The sequence below is a fragment of the Balaenoptera ricei genome, chromosome 6 (assembly GCF_028023285.1).
Source record: "Balaenoptera ricei isolate mBalRic1 chromosome 6, mBalRic1.hap2, whole genome shotgun sequence".
Taxonomy (NCBI): domain Eukaryota; kingdom Metazoa; phylum Chordata; class Mammalia; order Artiodactyla; family Balaenopteridae; genus Balaenoptera; species Balaenoptera ricei.
This window is the reverse complement of record NC_082644.1, coordinates 22587223-22608340: the sequence shown is the minus strand read 5'-3', so window position 1 is coordinate 22608340 and position 21118 is coordinate 22587223. Positions and strand designations below refer to the sequence as shown.

Below are 21118 nucleotides of genomic sequence, written 5' to 3'. Positions count from 1 at the left end.
CCCAGGCTTTCCTCCTCAAGCTCCACCACCAGCTGCCCAGCTGACCCCTATCATTCGCCCAGTGAACTCTGGGCCATGGCCACATGGCACTTCCAGGGAGGGCCGCCTGGCCACCAACCAGTCCAACGCCTCGCAGGATGGCTCCTCTAACACCCAGAGAGAGTACAGTAACTTCCGACGTTGGCAGCACATCAAACCCCTGGCCCTGAGACACTTTCGCCTGAGTCCTGATGCAGAAGCTTTCTCCTGCTTTCTCATGTGAGTGAACGCTCAGGGGGTCCTGAGCTTATGGGAGCTTTTAGATAAAGAGGAACTGGGGATGGACTCGCACGTTAGGTTTCTAGGGATACTGGAAGGAAGGTGTGAGGGCGATGTCCATGCTATGAGAGGGCACATTGTCGGTCACATGGGTGGGCCTGCCAGTCCGTGACATCAGGACTGAAATGTGCCCTATCTCAACGGGCCCCACCACCCTGTGAGTCTGGCCAGCTTGCTCTTCCATGATTCTCATGGTAATATGGACTGAAGACTTGCAGTCAGAGAGGGTCGTGGTGTAAGGTGAGGAGCCCAGGAGTGGATGCCGCACTCTCCTGTGGTGCCGTGTCCTTTCATACAGGACTTGAGCGTACATGACCAGGGGAGGTCACTTCAGAGGAGGGGGAGGAGCGCGGGGCCCAGGAGAGCGCTTTATGCATGCCTCCACTTCGTTGTGGAGAATTCCACTAGGAACAGGGTGATGGTAGAGCTCTCCTAAGGGCGTGGGCTCTCTCCCACTAGACTTGTGAGCCTGGCAGGCATTTCCATCCTAAACCTCCGGTCCCTGGTAAAAAGGGGACAATTACACTTCACTCAGAGGACTGTGCCGAAGACTCCTTGGGCTAATCTATGAAGTGTTAGCAGATTGCTTGGCACATGCCATGCCTCATTGATGATGGTGATTTTTATTATGAAAATGCAGCCTTGAGGAGGAAAAGAGCTCCCCAAGGCACAATGTCCCAGCTCTAGCCTGGGAGTGGATGGTCATCCTTGAGTGAGTGTGAGGCGGTGACAGCAGTGGCCGGGAAGGCTTGTCTTTGCCCTCCCAGACGCCCGCCTCTCACCCTCCTGTTGCTCAGTCATTCTGGGTTGAGTGATGTGTGGTCCACATGGGCGGGTGGGGTCAGGCAGGTGGGGGCTGGGCTGGGCCCGGAGACTGACCCCGAGGGCTTACAGCCCAGTGCTTCGATCCGTGGCCCGCCTGAATCCCACCATGCCGCTGGAGGAGGGACTGCGGAGGGCCGTGCAGGAATGGCGGCGCTTGAGCAACCTTGACCGGATGATCCACTACGAGATGGCGGAAAAGTGAGTCAGCGTCCTGGGCCCAGGGGCTGCGTGGAGGGTGAGGCGAGTGGGTGAGGGCAGGGTCTGGCCGTGGGGGTGCTCATCAGAGAGGACAGAGGAGAAGGGCTGTCACCCAGCACAGGGGCCCCGCAGCCCAGGGGCCCTACTGTCCTCCAGAAACCCCTCCCTCACCTTGAGCGTTTGAGACTTCTGTCCTTCCTCCACCAGGAGCTCTGCCTTCCCCTGATTTTGACCTACCCTTGCCTTGACATGAAGGTCTCAGGACGGGGCAGGGTGAAGCTGTGAGTCCAGTAGGGGTCCAACTCCGGCCATATGGGCTGGGCCGGGGAAAGAGCTCCACCCGCCAGCCTGCTGCTTCCTTAGTGGTGGGTGGCTGGCGGCCACTTCACATAGATTTGGGACCACCTCTCCTCATGAAAAGTGCCCTGAGTGGGTACCCTGGCATCCCTGAAGAGGCTGGGGAAGCCAGCTGTCGTCGGCCCAAGGGTCTCCGGCCCTTCCAGTGTTTGCTCCATGGTAATCCCCTTGGTGTAAGAAACAAAAGCAAACAAACGAGCGCCTCTCAGAGGAAGGGAAGGCCTCTCCTCTAAGCTCAGCATCCACATCGTCCAGCCTCTCCTGGGCCCTGTCTCCAGGTCTAAGTTCCAGGACTCTCAGTCCTAGCCCAGTGTCCTGGATTCGGGCAAGGGCCCCTGTGGGGAACACATGCCTGTTCCAGCCTCTGGCTGTCAGCCCTTCATGTGGTTCTGGATGGGGACGGGGGCATGAGGAGGGTGCCCCCTGGGTCAGCCATGTGTCCCGTTGACCTGGTTCAATTCAGCGACCTGGGTCTATGCTGTTGCATGCCCTCCAGTGCTGGTGAGGCAGGAAGGGTCCCAGATCTTGTTATCACTTCCAGGAGCAGCTCTCTGCTGTGGACAGCACCTCACAGGGCCTTGACGGCCCCAAGGCACATCCTCTCCCAGTGCCTCATTCTTGGCTGCCTCTGTTGGGCTCCAGAACCCAGGCCTTTTTCTCAGGGTGGCCTGTGCCTCCGTCACCCCCCAGGTTCATGGAATTTGCGGCCGAGGAGGAGACGCACATTCAGCATTTGCAGTGGATGCAGTGCGCGCAGGACCTGCCTCCTCCAGCCCCACCGAAGCTGGATCCTCGGGGGCCCCCAGCCCCGAAAGTGCGCCTTCAGCCAGGCACCCAGCTTCCCACTGGAGCTGAAGGCACAGGTAACAGGGGCCTAGGCTTGGCCACCGTCCCCGTGTGGATCCTTTTCTTTCAAGACAGGGGCATTGGTCTTTCAACCAAAACAGCCACCGAGGCGGGGTGTGGGGGGGTGGGGTCTCAGCTGCCCCTTGTCACTACGGGGTATTGACTTGGTCAGTTTTGTAACTCCTCTCACACCTCCCTGTCAAAGGACCCCACACTAAGTCTGCCTAAGAAGTGGGCTTGATGGGGAGACCCCTAGAAAATTGGAGGTTCCCCACTTCCTTACTTGTGACTCTCTTAGATGACCCCCTAACCTCCCCTCTCCAGCTGTGCATGAGGCTTCAGATGGTCCTGACCCCTCCCACACCCACATCAACGTCCCCCAAACAATGCCCTCACCAACGTGCGCTCGGTGGTCAGGAGGTGGACCGGGAGTCCCTCACCTTCCTTCCCTTCCTCCTGCTCTGCCTCAGCCTGTGCTCCCAGGATGTCCGGCCCCAGGGCCCAGCCCTCGCACCCGAAGCCACACAGATCCCAGCGGACCCCGGAGCCCAAGGCGCCCAAGGAGATTCCCCCTGAGACTGTGAGGGAGTATGTGGACAGGATGGAGGCGCTGGTGGGGCCCGTCCACTCAGCCAGAGGCAAGTCACATGCAGAATGTGGAAAGGACGGAAATGAGCTGAAGCAGGAAGAGGACGACGCCTACTTGGACCCGTGTCTCTTGAGCTACATTGACGAGCTGCGTTCCCGGGAAGACTCTGTCACCAAGGTAGGCTGGGTCTGGAGCCTGGGGTCAACAAGATGCCAGGGCATGGAACTCTCAGCACCCAAGATCTGGGTTCTGCTCAGGCCGATGGGACTTAAGCTCAGCTCCTTGTTCCTGAGCCCGGTGTTAGGGGAGGTTGACGCAGATATATGTGTGTATATGTTTGTGTCTGTGTGTATGCCGTTGTGTGTCTGTGTATGTGCATCTGTATATGTGCTCTTTTGTGTGTGACTGTGTATGTGCATGTTTGTGTGTGTGTGTGTGTGTGTGCTGACCATCCCCGCCTTGTGGAGGAGAGTGGGGGTGGGTCTCTGCTTTTCACTTTCCCTCCTGGTCTTCTTGTGTCACAGGCCACTCCTGGCCAAGGATGCTCACAGCCTCTTCTTTCTGTCCCAGGTGGAGGCAGTCATTCACCCTCGATCCCTGGCAGAATTGTTTTCCCCAGACCCACAGCTGGATCTCTTGGCCCTTGCTGAGGAGCTGAAGCAGGAGGAAGGACTCACCCCTGAAGAAGTGAGCCAGGGGAGGGAGAGGGACACTTAGGGAGCCAGGGGACTCCAGGGGAGGGGGGACCCCAGGTGATCCAGGGGACAGGGGAAACCAGGTGGCCCAGGGGAGCCAGAGGAGGGAGGGATCACAGGTAGAACAGGGGAGACAAGGGACACCCAGGAAGACCAGGGCACGGAGGGACCCCAGCGAGCAGGGGAGAGGTAGGGCCCCAGAACAGGAGGCCCACATGGCTCTGTCCGTCCCTTCCGTGCCTCGGAGGCCTGGCATGGGGAAGGGCCCTCTCTGGGGTGGGTGCAGCGCAGGGTGATAGGAAGGAGAGGATGGGGAGCCGGGAGCGGAGGGAAGGACACACAGCTGGGAATAAGGTGCAGGAGGATGGCAGGAACGCCACCGTGTCTGCATTTGGAGTCTAGTCCTGGGGTCACCCGTCCCCTCCTCCCCCCCAGGGCCATTGTCCCACTGCCCAGTGCTCCTCCTCTCACACGTGCGAGTGGAGCTGTCACTGTCCTCCTCCCTCCTACCAGCTGGTGCAGAAACAACTCCTGGACTTGAAAGAGGACGAAGGTGGGCCGGCAGCCCCGAGCCACAGTGCACCCGGAATGGGCTCAAGTCCATCTGAGTCCCACGCCGGCCAAGATGCCCAGAGGCACGACCAAGACCGCCATCGAGGGGTCAGTGATGAAGCCTGCCCACCAGAGATTGATTGTGAGGCTCTTCATAGGCCCATCCGAACAGACACTGGCCCGTTCGTGCTCAGAGTCTTTGTTCCCCCTCGAGGACGTCAGGCTGGCAAGGGAGGCTGGACCCCAGGCTTTCCTCCTCAAGCTCCACCACCAGCTGCCCAGCTGACCCCTATCATTCGCCCAGTGAACTCTGGGCCATGGCCACATGGCACTTCCAGGGAGGGCCGCCTGGCCACCAACCAGTCCAACGCCTCGCAGGATGGCTCCTCTAACACCCAGAGAGAGTACAGTAACTTCCGACGTTGGCAGCACATCAAACCCCTGGCCCTGAGACACTTTCGCCTGAGTCCTGATGCAGAAGCTTTCTCCTGCTTTCTCATGTGAGTGAACGCTCAGGGGGTCCTGAGCTTATGGGAGCTTTTAGATAAAGAGGAACTGGGGATGGACTCGCACGTTAGGTTTCTAGGGATACTGGAAGGAAGGTGTGAGGGCGATGTCCATGCTATGAGAGGGCACATTGTCGGTCACATGGGTGGGCCTGCCAGTCCGTGACATCAGGACTGAAATGTGCCCTATCTCAACGGGCCCCACCACCCTGTGAGTCTGGCCAGCTTGCTCTTCCATGATTCTCATGGTAATATGGACTGAAGACTTGCAGTCAGAGAGGGTCGTGGTGTAAGGTGAGGAGCCCAGGAGTGGATGCCGCACTCTCCTGTGGTGCCGTGTCCTTTCATACAGGACTTGAGCGTACATGACCAGGGGAGGTCACTTCAGAGGAGGGGGAGGAGCGCGGGGCCCAGGAGAGCGCTTTATGCATGCCTCCACTTCGTTGTGGAGAATTCCACTAGGAACAGGGTGATGGTAGAGCTCTCCTAAGGGCGTGGGCTCTCTCCCACTAGACTTGTGAGCCTGGCAGGCATTTCCATCCTAAACCTCCGGTCCCTGGTAAAAAGGGGACAATTACACTTCACTCAGAGGACTGTGCCGAAGACTCCTTGGGCTAATCTATGAAGTGTTAGCAGATTGCTTGGCACATGCCATGCCTCATTGATGATGGTGATTTTTATTATGAAAATGCAGCCTTGAGGAGGAAAAGAGCTCCCCAAGGCACAATGTCCCAGCTCTAGCCTGGGAGTGGATGGTCATCCTTGAGTGAGTGTGAGGCGGTGACAGCAGTGGCCGGGAAGGCTTGTCTTTGCCCTCCCAGACGCCCGCCTCTCACCCTCCTGTTGCTCAGTCATTCTGGGTTGAGTGATGTGTGGTCCACATGGGCGGGTGGGGTCAGGCAGGTGGGGGCTGGGCTGGGCCCGGAGACTGACCCCGAGGGCTTACAGCCCAGTGCTTCGATCCGTGGCCCGCCTGAATCCCACCATGCCGCTGGAGGAGGGACTGCGGAGGGCCGTGCAGGAATGGCGGCGCTTGAGCAACCTTGACCGGATGATCCACTACGAGATGGCGGAAAAGTGAGTCAGCGTCCTGGGCCCAGGGGCTGCGTGGAGGGTGAGGCGAGTGGGTGAGGGCAGGGTCTGGCCGTGGGGGTGCTCATCAGAGAGGACAGAGGAGAAGGGCTGTCACCCAGCACAGGGGCCCCGCAGCCCAGGGGCCCTACTGTCCTCCAGAAACCCCTCCCTCACCTTGAGCGTTTGAGACTTCTGTCCTTCCTCCACCAGGAGCTCTGCCTTCCCCTGATTTTGACCTACCCTTGCCTTGACATGAAGGTCTCAGGACGGGGCAGGGTGAAGCTGTGAGTCCAGTAGGGGTCCAACTCCGGCCATATGGGCTGGGCCGGGGAAAGAGCTCCACCCGCCAGCCTGCTGCTTCCTTAGTGGTGGGTGGCTGGCGGCCACTTCACATAGATTTGGGACCACCTCTCCTCATGAAAAGTGCCCTGAGTGGGTACCCTGGCATCCCTGAAGAGGCTGGGGAAGCCAGCTGTCGTCGGCCCAAGGGTCTCCGGCCCTTCCAGTGTTTGCTCCATGGTAATCCCCTTGGTGTAAGAAACAAAAGCAAACAAACGAGCGCCTCTCAGAGGAAGGGAAGGCCTCTCCTCTAAGCTCAGCATCCACATCGTCCAGCCTCTCCTGGGCCCTGTCTCCAGGTCTAAGTTCCAGGACTCTCAGTCCTAGCCCAGTGTCCTGGATTCGGGCAAGGACCCCTGTGGGGAACACATGCCTGTTCCAGCCTCTGGCTGTCAGCCCTTCATGTGGTTCTGGATGGGGACGGGGGCATGAGGAGGGTGCCCCCTGGGTCAGCCATGTGTCCCGTTGACCTGGTTCAATTCAGCGACCTGGGTCTATGCTGTTGCATGCCCTCCAGTGCTGGTGAGGCAGGAAGGGTCCCAGATCTTGTTATCACTTCCAGGAGCAGCTCTCTGCTGTGGACAGCACCTCACAGGGCCTTGACGGCCCCAAGGCACATCCTCTCCCAGTGCCTCATTCTTGGCTGCCTCTGTTGGGCTCCAGAACCCAGGCCTTTTTCTCAGGGTGGCCTGTGCCTCCGTCACCCCCCAGGTTCATGGAATTTGCGGCCGAGGAGGAGACGCACATTCAGCATTTGCAGTGGATGCAGTGCGCGCAGGACCTGCCTCCTCCAGCCCCACCGAAGCTGGATCCTCGGGGGCCCCCAGCCCCGAAAGTGCGCCTTCAGCCAGTCACCCAGCTTCCCACTGGAGCTGAAGGCACAGGTAACAGGGGCCTAGGCTTGGCCACCGTCCCCGTGTGGATCCTTTTCTTTCAAGACAGGGGCATTGGTCTTTCAACCAAAACAGCCACCGAGGCGGGGTGTGGGGGGGTGGGGTCTCAGCTGCCCCTTGTCACTACGGGGTATTGACTTGGTCAGTTTTGTAACTCCTCTCACACCTCCCCGTCAAAGGACCCCACACTAAGTCTGCCTAAGAAGTGGGCTTGATGGGGAGACCCCTAGAAATTTGGAGGTTCCCCACTTCCTTACTTGTGACTCTCTTAGATGACCCCCTAACCTCCCCTCTCCAGCTGTGCATGAGGCTTCAGATGGTCCTGACCCCTCCCACACCCACATCAACGTCCCCCAAACAATGCCCTCACCAACGTGCGCTCGGTGGTCAGGAGGTGGACCGGGAGTCCCTCACCTTCCTTCCCTTCCTCCTGCTCTGCCTCAGCCTGTGCTCCCAGGATGTCCGGCCCCAGGGCCCAGCCCTCGCACCCGAAGCCACACAGATCCCAGCGGACCCCGGAGCCCAAGGCGCCCAAGGAGATTCCCCCTGAGACTGTGAGGGAGTATGTGGACAGGATGGAGGCGCTGGTGGGGCCCGTCCACTCAGCCAGAGGCAAGTCACATGCAGAATGTGGAAAGGACGGAAATGAGCTGAAGCAGGAAGAGGACGACGCCTACTTGGACCCGTGTCTCTTGAGCTACATTGACGAGCTGCGTTCCCGGGAAGACTCTGTCACCAAGGTAGGCTGGGCCTGGAGCCTGGGGTCTACAAGATGCCAGGGCATGGAACTCTCAGCACCCAAGATCTGGGTTCTGCTCAGGCCGATGGGACTTAAGCTCAGCTCCTTGTTCCTGAGCCCGGTGTTAGGGGAGGTTTACGCAGATGTATGTGTGTATATGTTTGTGTCTGTGTGTATGCCTTTGTGTGTCTGTGTATGTGCATCTGTGTATGTGCTCTTTTGTGTGTGACTGTGTATGTGCATGTTTGTGTGTGTGTGTGTGTGTGTGCTGACCATCCCCGCCTTGTGGAGGAGAGTGGGGGTGGGTCTCTGCTTTTCACTTTCCCTCCTGATCTTCTTGTGTCACAGGCCACTCCTGGCCAAGGATGCTCACAGCCTCTTCTTTCTGTCCCAGGTGGAGGCAGTCATTCACCCTCGATTCCTGGCAGAATTGTTTTCCCCAGACCCACAGCTGGATCTCTTGGCCCTTGCTGAGGAGCTGAAGCAGGAGGAAGGACTCACCCCTGAAGAAGTGAGCCAGGGGAGGGAGAGGGACACTTAGGGAGCCAGGGGACTCCAGGGAAGGGGGGACCCCAGGTGATCCAGGGGACAGGGGAAACCAGGTGGCCCAGGGGAGCCAGAGGAGGGAGGGATCGCAGGTAGAACAGGGGAGACAAGGGACACCCAGGAAGACCAGGGCACGGAGGGACCCCAGTGAGCAGGGGAGAGGTAGGGCCCCAGAACAGGAGGCCCACATGGCTCTGTCCGTCCCTTCCGTGCCTCGGAGGCCTGGCATGGGGAAGGGCCCTCTCTGGGGTGGGTGCAGCGCAGGGTGATAGGAAGGAGAGGATGGGGAGCCGGGAGCGGAGGGAAGGACACACAGCTGGGAATAAGGTGCAGGAGGATGGCAGGAATGCCACCGTGTCTGTATTTGGAGTCTAGTCCTGGGGTCACCCGTCCCCTCCTCCACCTCAGGGACATTGTCCCACTGCCCAGTGCTCCTCCTCTCACACGTGCGAGTGGAGCTGTCACTGTCCTCCTCCCTCCTACCAGCTGGTGCAGAAACAACTCCTGGACTTGAAAGAGGACGAAGGTGGGCCGGCAGCCCCGAGCCACAGTGCACCCGGAATGGGCTCAAGTCCATCTGAGTCCCACGCCGGCCAAGATGCCCAGAGGCACGACCAAGACCGCCATCGAGGGGTCAGTGATGAAGCCTGCCCACCAGAGATTGATTGTGAGGCTCTTCATAGGCCCATCCGAACAGACACTGGCCCGTTCGTGCTCAGAGACTTTGTTCCCCCTCGAGGACGTCAGGCTGGCAAGGGAGGCTGGACCCCAGGCTTTCCTCCTCAAGCTCCACCACCAGCTGCCCAGCTGACCCCTATCATTCGCCCAGTGAACTCTGGGCCATGGCCACATGGCACTTCCAGGGAGGGCCGCCTGGCCACCAACCAGTCCAACGCCTCGCAGGATGGCTCCTCTAACACCCAGAGAGAGTACAGTAGCTTCCGACGTTGGCAGCGCTTCAAGCCCCTGGCCCGGAGACACTTTCCCCTGAGTCCTGATGCAGAAGCTTTCGCCTGCTTTCTCATGTGAGTGAACGCTCAGGGGGTCCTGAGCTTATGGGAGCTTTTAGATAAAGAGGAACTGGGGATGGACTCGCACGTTAGGTTTCTAGGGATACTGGAAGGAAGGTGTGAGGGCGATGTCCATGCTATGAGAGGGCACATTGTCGGTCACATGGGTGGGCCTGCCAGTCCGTGACATCAGGACTGAAATGTGCCCTATCTCAACGGGCCCCACCACCCTGTGAGTCTGGCCAGCTTGCTCTTCCATGATTCTCATGGTAATATGGACTGAAGACTTGCAGTCAGAGAGGGTCGTGGTGTAAGGTGAGGAGCCCAGGAGTGGATGCCGCACTCTCCTGTGGTGCCGTGTCCTTTCATACAGGACTTGAGCGTACATGACCAGGGGAGGTCACTTCAGAGGAGGGGGAGGAGCGCGGGGCCCAGGAGAGCGCTTTATGCATGCCTCCACTTCGTTGTGGAGAATTCCACTAGGAACAGGGTGATGGTAGAGCTCTCCTAAGGGCGTGGGCTCTCTCCCACTAGACTTGTGAGCCTGGCAGGCATTTCCATCCTAAACCTCCGGTCCCTGGTAAAAAGGGGACAATTACACTTCACTCAGAGGACTGTGCCGAAGACTCCTTGGGCTAATCTATGAAGTGTTAGCAGATTGCTTGGCACATGCCATGCCTCATTGATGATGATGATTTTTATCATGAAAATGCAGCCTTGAGGAGGAAAAGAGCTCCCCAAGGCACAATGTCCCAGCTCTAGCCTGGGAGTGGATGGTCATCCTTGAGTGAGTGTGAGGCGGTGACAGCAGTGGCCGGGAAGGCTTGTCTTTGCCCTCCCAGACGCCCGCCTCTCACCCTCCTGTTGCTCAGTCATTCTGGGTTGAGTGATGTGTGGTCCACATGGGCGGGTGGGGTCAGGCAGGTGGGGGCTGGGCTGGGCCCAGAGACTGACCCCGAGGGCTTACAGCCCAGTGCTTCGATCCGTGGCCCGCCTGAATCCCACCATGCCGCTGGAGGAGGGACTGCGGAGGGCCGTGCAGGAATGGCGGCGCTTGAGCAACCTTGACCGGATGATCCACTACGAGATGGCGGAAAAGTGAGTCAGCGTCCTGGGCCCAGGGGCTGCGTGGAGGGTGAGGCGAGTGGGTGAGGGCAGGGTCTGGCCGTGGGGGTGCTCATCAGAGAGGACAGAGGAGAAGGGCTGTCACCCAGCACAGGGGCCCCGCAGCCCAGGGGCCCTACTGTCCTCCAGAAACCCCTCCCTCACCTTGAGCGTTTGAGACTTCTGTCCTTCCTCCACCAGGAGCTCTGCCTTCCCCTGATTTTGACCTACCCTTGCCTTGACATGAAGGTCTCAGGACGGGGCAGGGTGAAGCTGTGAGTCCAGTAGGGGTCCAACTCCGGCCATATGGGCTGGGCCGGGGAAAGAGCTCCACCCGCCAGCCTGCTGCTTCCTTAGTGGTGGGTGGCTGGCGGCCACTTCACATAGATTTGGGACCACCTCTCCTCATGAAAAGTGCCCTGAGTGGGTACCCTGGCATCCCTGAAGAGGCTGGGGAAGCCAGCTGTCGTCGGCCCAAGGGTCTCCGGCCCTTCCAGTGTTTGCTCCATGGTAATCCCCTTGGTGTAAGAAACAAAAGCAAACAAACGAGCGCCTCTCAGAGGAAGGGAAGGCCTCTCCTCTAAGCTCAGCATCCACATCGTCCAGCCTCTCCTGGGCCCTGTCTCCAGGTCTAAGTTCCAGGACTCTCAGTCCTAGCCCAGTGTCCTGGATTCGGGCAAGGGCCCCTGTGGGGAACACATGCCTGTTCCAGCCTCTGGCTGTCAGCCCTTCATGTGGTTCTGGATGGGGACGGGGGCATGAGGAGGGTGCCCCCTGGGTCAGCCATGTGTCCCGTTGACCTGGTTCAATTCAGCGACCTGGGTCTATGCTGTTGCATGCCCTCCAGTGCTGGTGAGGCAGGAAGGGTCCCAGATCTTGTTATCACTTCCAGGAGCAGCTCTCTGCTGTGGACAGCACCTCACAGGGCCTTGACGGCCCCAAGGCACATCCTCTCCCAGTGCCTCATTCTTGGCTGCCTCTGTTGGGCTCCAGAACCCAGGCCTTTTTCTCAGGGTGGCCTGTGCCTCCGTCACCCCCCAGGTTCATGGAATTTGCGGCCGAGGAGGAGACGCACATTCAGCATTTGCAGTGGATGCAGTGCGCGCAGGACCTGCCTCCTCCAGCCCCACCGAAGCTGGATCCTCGGGGGCCCCCAGCCCCGAAAGTGCGCCTTCAGCCAGGCACCCAGCTTCCCACTGGAGCTGAAGGCACAGGTAACAGGGGCCTAGGCTTGGCCACCGTCCCCGTGTGGATCCTTTTCTTTCAAGACAGGGGCATTGGTCTTTCAACCAAAACAGCCACCGAGGCGGGGTGTGGGGGGGTGGGGTCTCAGCTGCCCCTTGTCACTACGGGGTATTGACTTGGTCAGTTTTGTAACTCCTCTCACACCTCCCTGTCAAAGGACCCCACACTAAGTCTGCCTAAGAAGTGGGCTTGATGGGGAGACCCCTAGAAATTTGGAGGTTCCCCACTTCCTTACTTGTGACTCTCTTAGATGACCCCCTAACCTCCCCTCTCCAGCTGTGCATGAGGCTTCAGATGGTCCTGACCCCTCCCACACCCACATCAACGTCCCCCAAACAATGCCCTCACCAACGTGCGCTCGGTGGTCAGGAGGTGGACCGGGAGTCCCTCACCTTCCTTCCCTTCCTCCTGCTCTGCCTCAGCCTGTGCTCCCAGGATGTCCGGCCCCAGGGCCCAGCCCTCGCACCCGAAGCCACACAGATCCCAGCGGACCCCGGAGCCCAAGGCGCCCAAGGAGATTCCCCCTGAGACTGTGAGGGAGTATGTGGACAGGATGGAGGCGCTGGTGGGGCCCGTCCACTCAGCCAGAGGCAAGTCACATGCAGAATGTGGAAAGGATGGAAATGAGCTGAAGCAGGAAGAGGACGACACCGGCTTGGACCCGTGTCTCTTGAGCTACACTGACGAACTGCGTTCCCGGGAAGACTCTCTCACCAAGGTAGGCTGGGCCTGGAGCCTGGGGTCTACAAGATGCCAGGGCATGGAACTCTCAGCACCCAAGATCTGGGTTCTGCTCAGGCCGATGGGACTTAAGCTCAGCTCCTTGTTCCTGAGCCCGGTGTTAGGGGAGGTTTACGCAGATGTACGTGTGTATATGTTTGTGTCTGTGTGTATGCCTTTGTGTGTCTGTGTATGTGCATCTGTGTATGTGCTCTTTTGTGTGTGACTGTGTATGTGCATGTGTGTGTGTGTGTGTGTGTGCTGACCATCCCCGCCTTGTGGAGGAGAGTGGGGGTGGGTCTCTGCTTTTCACTTTCCCTCCTGATCTTCTTGTGTCACAGGCCACTCCTGGCCAAGGATGCTCACAGCCTCTTCTTTCTGTCCCAGGTGGAGGCAGTCATTCACCCTCGATTCCTGGCAGAATTATTTTCCCCAGACCCACAGCTGGATCTCTTGGCCCTTGCTGAGGAGCTGAAGCAGGAGGAAGGACTCACCCCTGAAGAAGTGAGCCAGGGGAGGGAGAGGGACACTTAGGGAGCCAGGGGACTCCAGGGGAGGGGGGACCCCAGGTGATCCAGGGGACAGGGGAAACCAGGTGGCCCAGGGGAGCCAGAGGAGGGAGGGATCGCAGGTAGAACAGGGGAGACAAGAGACACCCAGGAAGACTAGGGCACGGAGGGACCCCTGTGAGCAGGGGAGAGGTAGGGCCCCAGAACAGGAGGCCCACATGGCTCTGTCCGTCCCTTCCGTGCCTCGGAGGCCTGGCATGGGGAAGGGCCCTCTCTGGGGTGGGTGCAGCGCAGGGTGATAGGAAGGAGAGGATGGGGAGCCGGGAGCGGAGGGAAGGACACACAGCTGGGAATAAGGTGCAGGAGGATGGCAGGAATGCCACCGTGTCTGTATTTGGAGTCTAGTCCTGGGGTCACCCGTCCCCTCCTCCACCTCAGGGACATTGTCCCACTGCCCAGTGCTCCTCCTCTCACACGTGCGAGTGGAGCTGTCACTGTCCTCCTCCCTCCTACCAGCTGGTGCAGAAACAACTCCTGGACTTGAAAGAGGACGAAGGTGGGCCGGCAGCCCCGAGCCACAGTGCACCCGGAATGGGCTCAAGTCCATCTGAGTCCCACGCCGGCCAAGATGCCCAGAGGCACGACCAAGACCGCCATCGAGGGGTCAGTGATGAAGCCTGCCCACCAGAGATTGATTGTGAGGCTCTTCATAGGCCCATCCGAACAGACACTGGCCCGTTCGTGCTCAGAGACTTTGTTCTCCCTCGAGGACGTCAGGCTGGCAAGGGAGGCTGGACCCCAGGCTTTCCTCCTCAAGCTCCACCACCAGCTGCCCAGCTGACCCCTATCATTCGCCCAGTGAACTCTGGGCCATGGCCACATGGCACTTCCAGGGAGGGCCGCCTGGCCACCAACCAGTCCAACGCCTCGCAGGATGGCTCCTCTAACACCCAGAGAGAGTACAGTAGCTTCCGACGTTGGCAGCGCTTCAAGCCCCTGGCCCGGAGACACTTTCCCCTGAGTCCTGATGCAGAAGCTTTCGCCTGCTTTCTCATGTGAGTGAACGCTCAGGGGGTCCTGAGCTTATGGGAGCTTTTAGATAAAGAGGAACTGGGGATGGACTCGCACGTTAGGTTTCTAGGGATACTGGAAGGAAGGTGTGAGGGCGATGTCCATGCTATGAGAGGGCACATTGTCGGTCACATGGGTGGGCCTGCCAGTCCGTGACATCAGGACTGAAATGTGCCCTATCTCAACTGGCCCCACCACCCTGTGAGTCTGGCCAGCTTGCTCTTCCATGATTCTCATGGTAATATGGACTGAAGACTTGCAGTCAGAGAGGGTCGTGGTGTAAGGTGAGGAGCCCAGGAGTGGATGCCGCACTCTCCTGTGGTGCCATGTCCTTTCATACAGGACTTGAGCGTACATGACCAGGGGAGGTCACTTCAGAGGAGGGGGAGGAGCGCGGGGCCCAGGAGAGCGCTTTATGCATGCCTCCACTTCGTTGTGGAGAATTCCACTAGGAACAGGGTGATGGTAGAGCTCTCCTAAGGGCGTGGGCTCTCTCCCACTAGACTTGTGAGCCTGGCAGGCATTTCCATCCTAAACCTCCGGTCCCTGGTAAAAAGGGGACAATTACACTTCACTCAGAGGACTGTGCCGAAGACTCCTTGGGCTAATCTATGAAGTGTTAGCAGATTGCTTGGCACATGCCATGCCTCATTGATGATGATGATTTTTATCATGAAAATGCAGCCTTGAGGAGGAAAAGAGCTCCCCAAGGCACAATGTCCCAGCTCTAGCCTGGGAGTGGATGGTCATCCTTGAGTGAGTGTGAGGCGGTGACAGCAGTGGCCGGGAAGGCTTGTCTTTGCCCTCCCAGACGCCCGCCTCTCACCCTCCTGTTGCTCAGTCATTCTGGGTTGAGTGATGTGTGGTCCACATGGGCGGGTGGGGTCAGGCAGGTGGGGGCTGGGCTGGGCCCGGAGACTGACCCCGAGGGCTTACAGCCCAGTGCTTCGATCCGTGGCCCGCCTGAATCCCACCATGCCGCTGGAGGAGGGACTGCGGAGGGCCGTGCAGGAATGGCGGCGCTTGAGCAACCTTGACCGGATGATCCACTACGAGATGGCGGAAAAGTGAGTCAGCGTCCTGGGCCCAGGGGCTGCGTGGAGGGTGAGGCGAGTGGGTGAGGGCAGGGTCTGGCCGTGGGGGTGCTCATCAGAGAGGACAGAGGAGAAGGGCTGTCACCCAGCACAGGGGCCCCGCAGCCCAGGGGCCCTACTGTCCTCCAGAAACCCCTCCCTCACCTTGAGCGTTTGAGACTTCTGTCCTTCCTCCACCAGGAGCTCTGCCTTCCCCTGATTTTGACCTACCCTTGCCTTGACATGAAGGTCTCAGGACGGGGCAGGGTGAAGCTGTGAGTCCAGTAGGGGTCCAACTCCGGCCATATGGGCTGGGCCGGGGAAAGAGCTCCACCCGCCAGCCTGCTGCTTCCTTAGTGGTGGGTGGCTGGCGGCCACTTCACATAGATTTGGGACCACCTCTCCTCATGAAAAGTGCCCTGAGTGGGTACCCTGGCATCCCTGAAGAGGCTGGGGAAGCCAGCTGTCGTCGGCCCAAGGGTCTCCGGCCCTTCCAGTGTTTGCTCCATGGTAATCCCCTTGGTGTAAGAAACAAAAGCAAACAAACGAGCGCCTCTCAGAGGAAGGGAAGGCCTCTCCTCTAAGCTCAGCATCCACATCGTCCAGCCTCTCCTGGGCCCTGTCTCCAGGTCTAAGTTCCAGGACTCTCAGTCCTAGCCCAGTGTCCTGGATTCGGGCAAGGACCCCTGTGGGGAACACATGCCTGTTCCAGCCTCTGGCTGTCAGCCCTTCATGTGGTTCTGGATGGGGACGGGGGCATGAGGAGGGTGCCCCCTGGGTCAGCCATGTGTCCCGTTGACCTGGTTCAATTCAGCGACCTGGGTCTATGCTGTTGCATGCCCTCCAGTGCTGGTGAGGCAGGAAGGGTCCCAGATCTTGTTATCACTTCCAGGAGCAGCTCTCTGCTGTGGACAGCACCTCACAGGGCCTTGACGGCCCCAAGGCACATCCTCTCCCAGTGCCTCATTCTTGGCTGCCTCTGTTGGGCTCCAGAACCCAGGCCTTTTTCTCAGGGTGGCCTGTGCCTCCGTCACCCCCCAGGTTCATGGAATTTGCGGCCGAGGAGGAGACACACATTCAGCATTTGCAGTGGATGCAGTGCGCACAGGACCTGCCTCCTCCAGCCCCACCGAAGCTGGATCCTCGGGGGCCCCCAGCCCCGAAAGTGCGCCTTCAGCCAGGCACCCAGCTTCCCACTGGAGCTGAAGGCACAGGTAACAGGGGCCTAGGCTTGGCCACCGTCCCCATGTGGATCCTTTTCTTTCAAGACAGGGGCATTGGTCTTTCAACCAAAACAGCCACCGAGGCGGGGTGTGGGGGGGTGGGGTCTCAGCTGCCCCTTGTCACTACGGGGTATTGACTTGGTCAGTTTTGTAACTCCTCTCACACCTCCCTGTCAAAGGACCCCACACTAAGTCTGCCTAAGAAGTGGGCTTGATGGGGAGACCCCTAGAAAATTGGAGGTTCCCCACTTCCTTACTTGTGACTCTCTTAGATGACCCCCTAACCTCCCCTCTCCAGCTGTGCATGAGGCTTCAGATGGTCCTGACCCCTCCCACACCCACATCAACGTCCCCCAAACAATGCCCTCACCAACGTGCGCTCGGTGGTCAGGAGGTGGACCGGGAGTCCCTCACCTTCCTTCCCTTCCTCCTGCTCTGCCTCAGCCTGTGCTCCCAGGATGTCCGGCCCCAGGGCCCAGCCCTCGCACCCGAAGCCACACAGATCCCAGCGGACCCCGGAGCCCAAGGCGCCCAAGGAGATTCCCCCTGAGACTGTGAGGGAGTATGTGGACAGGATGGAGGCGCTGGTGGGGCCCGTCCACTCAGCCAGAGGCAAGTCACATGCAGAATGTGGAAAGGACGGAAATGAGCTGAAGCAGGAAGGGGACGACACCTGCTTGGACCCGTGTCTCTTGAGCTACACTGACGAGCTGCGTTCCCGGGAAGACTCTCTCACCAAGGTAGGCTGGGCCTGGAGCCTGGGGTCTACAAGATGCCAGGGCATGGAACTCTCAGCACCCAAGACCTGGGTTCTGCTCAGGCCGATGGGACTTAAGCTCAGCTCCTTGTTCCTGAGCCCGGTGTTAGGGGAGGTTTACGCAGATGTATGTGTGTATATGTTTGTGTCTGTGTGTATGCCTTTGTGTGTCTGTGTATGTGTATCTGTATATGTGTTCTTTTGTGTGTGACTGTGTATGTGCATGTTTGTGTGTGTGTGTGTGTGCTGACCATCCCCGCCTTGTGGAGGAGAGTGGGGGTGGGTCTCTGCTTTTCACTTTCCCTCCTGGTCTTCTTGTGTCACAGGCCACTCCTGGCCAAGGATGCTCACAGCCTCTTCTTTCTGTCCCAGGTGGAGGCAGTCATTCACCCTCGATTCCTGTCAGAATTGTTTTCCCCAGACCCACAGCTGGATCTCTTGGCCCTTGCTGAGGAGCTGAAGCAGGAGGAAGGACTCACCCCTGAAGAAGTGAGCCAGGGGAGGGAGAGGGACACTTAGGGAGCCAGGGGACTCCAGGGAAGGGGGGACCCCAGGTGATCCAGGGGACAGGGGAAACCAGGTGGCCCAGGGGAGCCAGAGGAGGGAGGGATCACAGGTAGAACAGGGGAGACAAGGGACACCCAGGAAGACTAGGGCACGGAGGGACCCCAGTGAGCAGGGGAGAGGTAGGGCCCCAGAACAGGAGGCCCACATGGCTCTGTCCGTCCCTTCCGTGCCTCGGAGGCCTGGCATGGGGAAGGGCCCTCTCTGGGGTGGGTGCAGCGCAGGGTGATAGGAAGGAGAGGATGGGGAGCCGGGAGCGGAGGGAAGGACACACAGCTGGGAATAAGGTGCAGGAGGATGGCAGGAATGCCACCGTGTCTGTATTTGGAGTCTAGTCCTGGGGTCACCCGTCCCCTCCTCCCCCCCAGGGCCATTGTCCCACTGCCCAGTGCTCCTCCTCTCACACGTGCGAGTGGAGCTGTCACTGTCCTCCTCCCTCCTACCAGCTGGTGCAGAAACAACTCCTGGACTTGAAAGAGGACGAAGGTGGGCCGGCAGCCCCGAGCCACAGTGCACCCGGAATGGGCTCAAGTCCATCTGAGTCCCACGCCGGCCAAGATGCCCAGAGGCACGACCAAGACCGCCATCGAGGGGTCAGTGATGAAGCCTGCCCACCAGAGATTGATTGTGAGGCTCTTCATAGGCCCATCCGAACAGACACTGGCACGTTCAGGCCCAAAGTCTTTGTTCCCTCTCGAGGACGTCAGGAGGTCTCTCCATTCCGGGCCGGACGGCCCTCCCCTCCCCAGGGTCAAAGGCACACTGGCCCTCTACTGGGACCGAGGGATGCGTCTGTTCTCAGAGAGGCATCTCCCGTTCGGGGGGCCCGAGGGCCCAGGGACGCGTCCAGTGAGGACAAGGAGGCGCTCCCCAGCCTGGCCTCCCTCTTGGCCTGTCCGCAGAGCCTGCCGCCTTGCGGGCTGTCCCAGACACCTGCCCCTGCCTCAGGCCTGGCCTCCCCTGGAGGTTGGGGGGCCCAGAGTGCTCCCCAGGCCCCCTCCCCTCAGAGAAGAGGCCCCAGCCCAGCTCCACCAGCCGCTCCCAAGTCGAGGAAGCGGGCTCTGTGTGGGCCCCCAGCCGCTGCTGAGAAGCGGCCCATCCCCGGGGCTGGCCACGGGGTCTCTAAGAGGCCAGCCTTGGCTCTGGGGCTGGCTCGCCCCTCACAGCCGAGAAAGAGAAAGCGTGACCCGTTTGTCACAGAGAAGAGGAGGAAGAAGGAGGAAGCACTGCAGCCAGTAGGGAACAGCCAGGCCGGCCCTCCAGGGCGAGCCCCCCAGGGGAGCCTAGGGGCTCCTCCTCACCCCAGCGCTGATCCTGGGATTGTGGGGGGTTAGAGAGGTGGGGGAGGTGGGTGTGGGCAGGACCTTTGGAGTGATGTATGAAAATTGTGAATAAAGATAGTTTTGGTGGGAAATGCTCTCAGGCCACTGTCATCTTCTTCGTGTGGAGCTGTTCCACAGAGAGCGATCCTGAGAGGAAGGAAGGGTGAGGGAGGTCACAGGAGCTATGGATCTACAGGTGGCCAAACCTTTCCTCCACATAGACAAGGACTCCTCAGGCTGCCCCTGGGAACGCACAGCTCTCACTTTCCCCAGGGACCCCCTCACCATCCCCTTTTCTAAAGCCTGCTTGGCTAGGGGCCTTCTGGGGCATCTGTAGCATCTTCTGCATCCCTGAACCGTCTGGGGAGGGAGAGCTGCTTTTGTGCCTCTCAGCCCTCTGGACACTAACCAGTTTCTAGGACGGAGCCTGGAGACGGCCCTTGTCTTTATGAAGCTGCTCTCTGCTTCCCTGAAGTGGCCAGGCGATGGCGCTGGGGTGACCCTCCGCTCATCCAGGGTTTCCTGTGGGGGTGGCCTGACCAGAGAGGAAAAGTCTTGGCCATGGGGACAGGACTGTCTGCCTCGTCATAGCGGAAGCGTTCTCTAGTCCCACTGGGATTATTGCAATGTGGAGAGTGGTTGAGGCAGCTACCTCTTAATCCCAGTGAGGATGCAACGAGGGGAATGGGCACGGGGAAATTCATGGGGCACCTGTTACAGGTGTGTCTAAGGGAAACGACAGTTGGGCCCCTTTGTGGAACTTGTGGGATTTCTGTGCAGCAGCATCTCTTTCAACTGAGGGAGGAGGACCCATCTGGCTGTGGCTGTGGGGACTGGCCTTAGGGGCCTAGGGGTGTGCAAAGACACTCCAGAACTACTGTCCCTTCCCTTTCCACCCATGGCTGGACATGTGTATGTATTGGTATCAACACTGATTTGTATTCCCATAGAAAACAGTTCCTCCTGACAAACTATGACCGTGTTTCACAAGAACAGCTTGCTCACAGGGGCAGCAGGGGTGGGGGAGAGGTGTCTGCGGCCCCAGATCTGGGTGGGAGCTGGGATCCATGCTGAGGAGTGTGGAGGCCTCAGTCACCGTCCTGCGGTTGCCGGCAGAGACTTTGAATCATCAGAGCAGGGGAAATGACCAGCTCATAAGGGTGAGACGAGCAAACAATGAGGGGCAGGGAGCAGACCCCTGCTGTCTCCCTGAACTGCCCCCCCTCGCAGCCTGCTTAGCCCCCGTCATGGCCTGTGCTGGCCCACCTCTGAAGCCCCTTCCTCCTAATGCACTCAGATGCTCTGATCCTTTGTGGACCCGCCCTGGGCCTCACCCCCCACCCCTTCCCTGCTGGCCAAAGCCTCTTCTCCCGGTTCTGAGTTCTGATTCCTTCCCCAGGACCCAGGCGGGGGTTGGGACAGCAGAGACTCCCTAATTCTCCCTCCTCCTCCCTGAGATCTTGACAATCACCTTTGTATGTTTCTATGATTTTAACTACTGTAGATACTTCACGTGAGTGGCTATGATATGTCCTTTGATGAGTGGCTTATTTCACTTAGCATAATGTCTTAGAGGTTTATCCATGTTGTAGCATGAGACATGGTTTCCTTTTATTTCAAGGAAGGAAATATTTCCTTGTGTTTATAGACCCCATTATCCCTTCATCTGTTGATGGACATTTGGGTTTCTTCACGTCTTGGGTATTTTGGATAATGCTACGACGAATGCGGGTGTGCAAATATCTCTTTGAGATCCTGCTTTGAATTCTTTTGGATACATACCCAGAAGTGGGACTGCTGGATCACATGGTAGTTATATTTTTAATTTTTTGAGGAAACTTCATATTGTTTTCCGTAAGGGTTGTCCCATTTTACACCTCTCACCAACAATGAGAAAGATAGCCACCATCAAGAACTTGGTATATATCCATCTTATAAAAATGTTTATGCTTTTAGCAGAGCTGTAGATAATCAAAATTATGTATAATAACAATATTTTTGGTTATATATGGTGTCATGTAAATCATATTGCCTTTGGCTTCT

General features: G+C 58.8%; 1 protein-coding gene across 1 annotated transcript in view; it reads left to right on the top strand.

Moving 5' to 3' along the window:
- LOC132367720 (NUT family member 2G-like) overlaps positions 1 to 20314 on the top strand; it is a 45853-nt gene extending 25539 nt beyond the window's left edge. The window contains exons 8-12 of the mRNA XM_059926305.1: positions 7011 to 7215; positions 7687 to 7932; positions 17562 to 17678; positions 18200 to 18346; positions 20306 to 20314. Of these exons, the coding sequence (XP_059782288.1) occupies positions 7011 to 7215; positions 7687 to 7932; positions 17562 to 17678; positions 18200 to 18346; positions 20306 to 20314 (724 nt within the window). The remainder of the gene's footprint in view (positions 1 to 7010; positions 7216 to 7686; positions 7933 to 17561; positions 17679 to 18199; positions 18347 to 20305) is intronic.
- Positions 20315 to 21118: the final 804 nt, after the last annotated feature.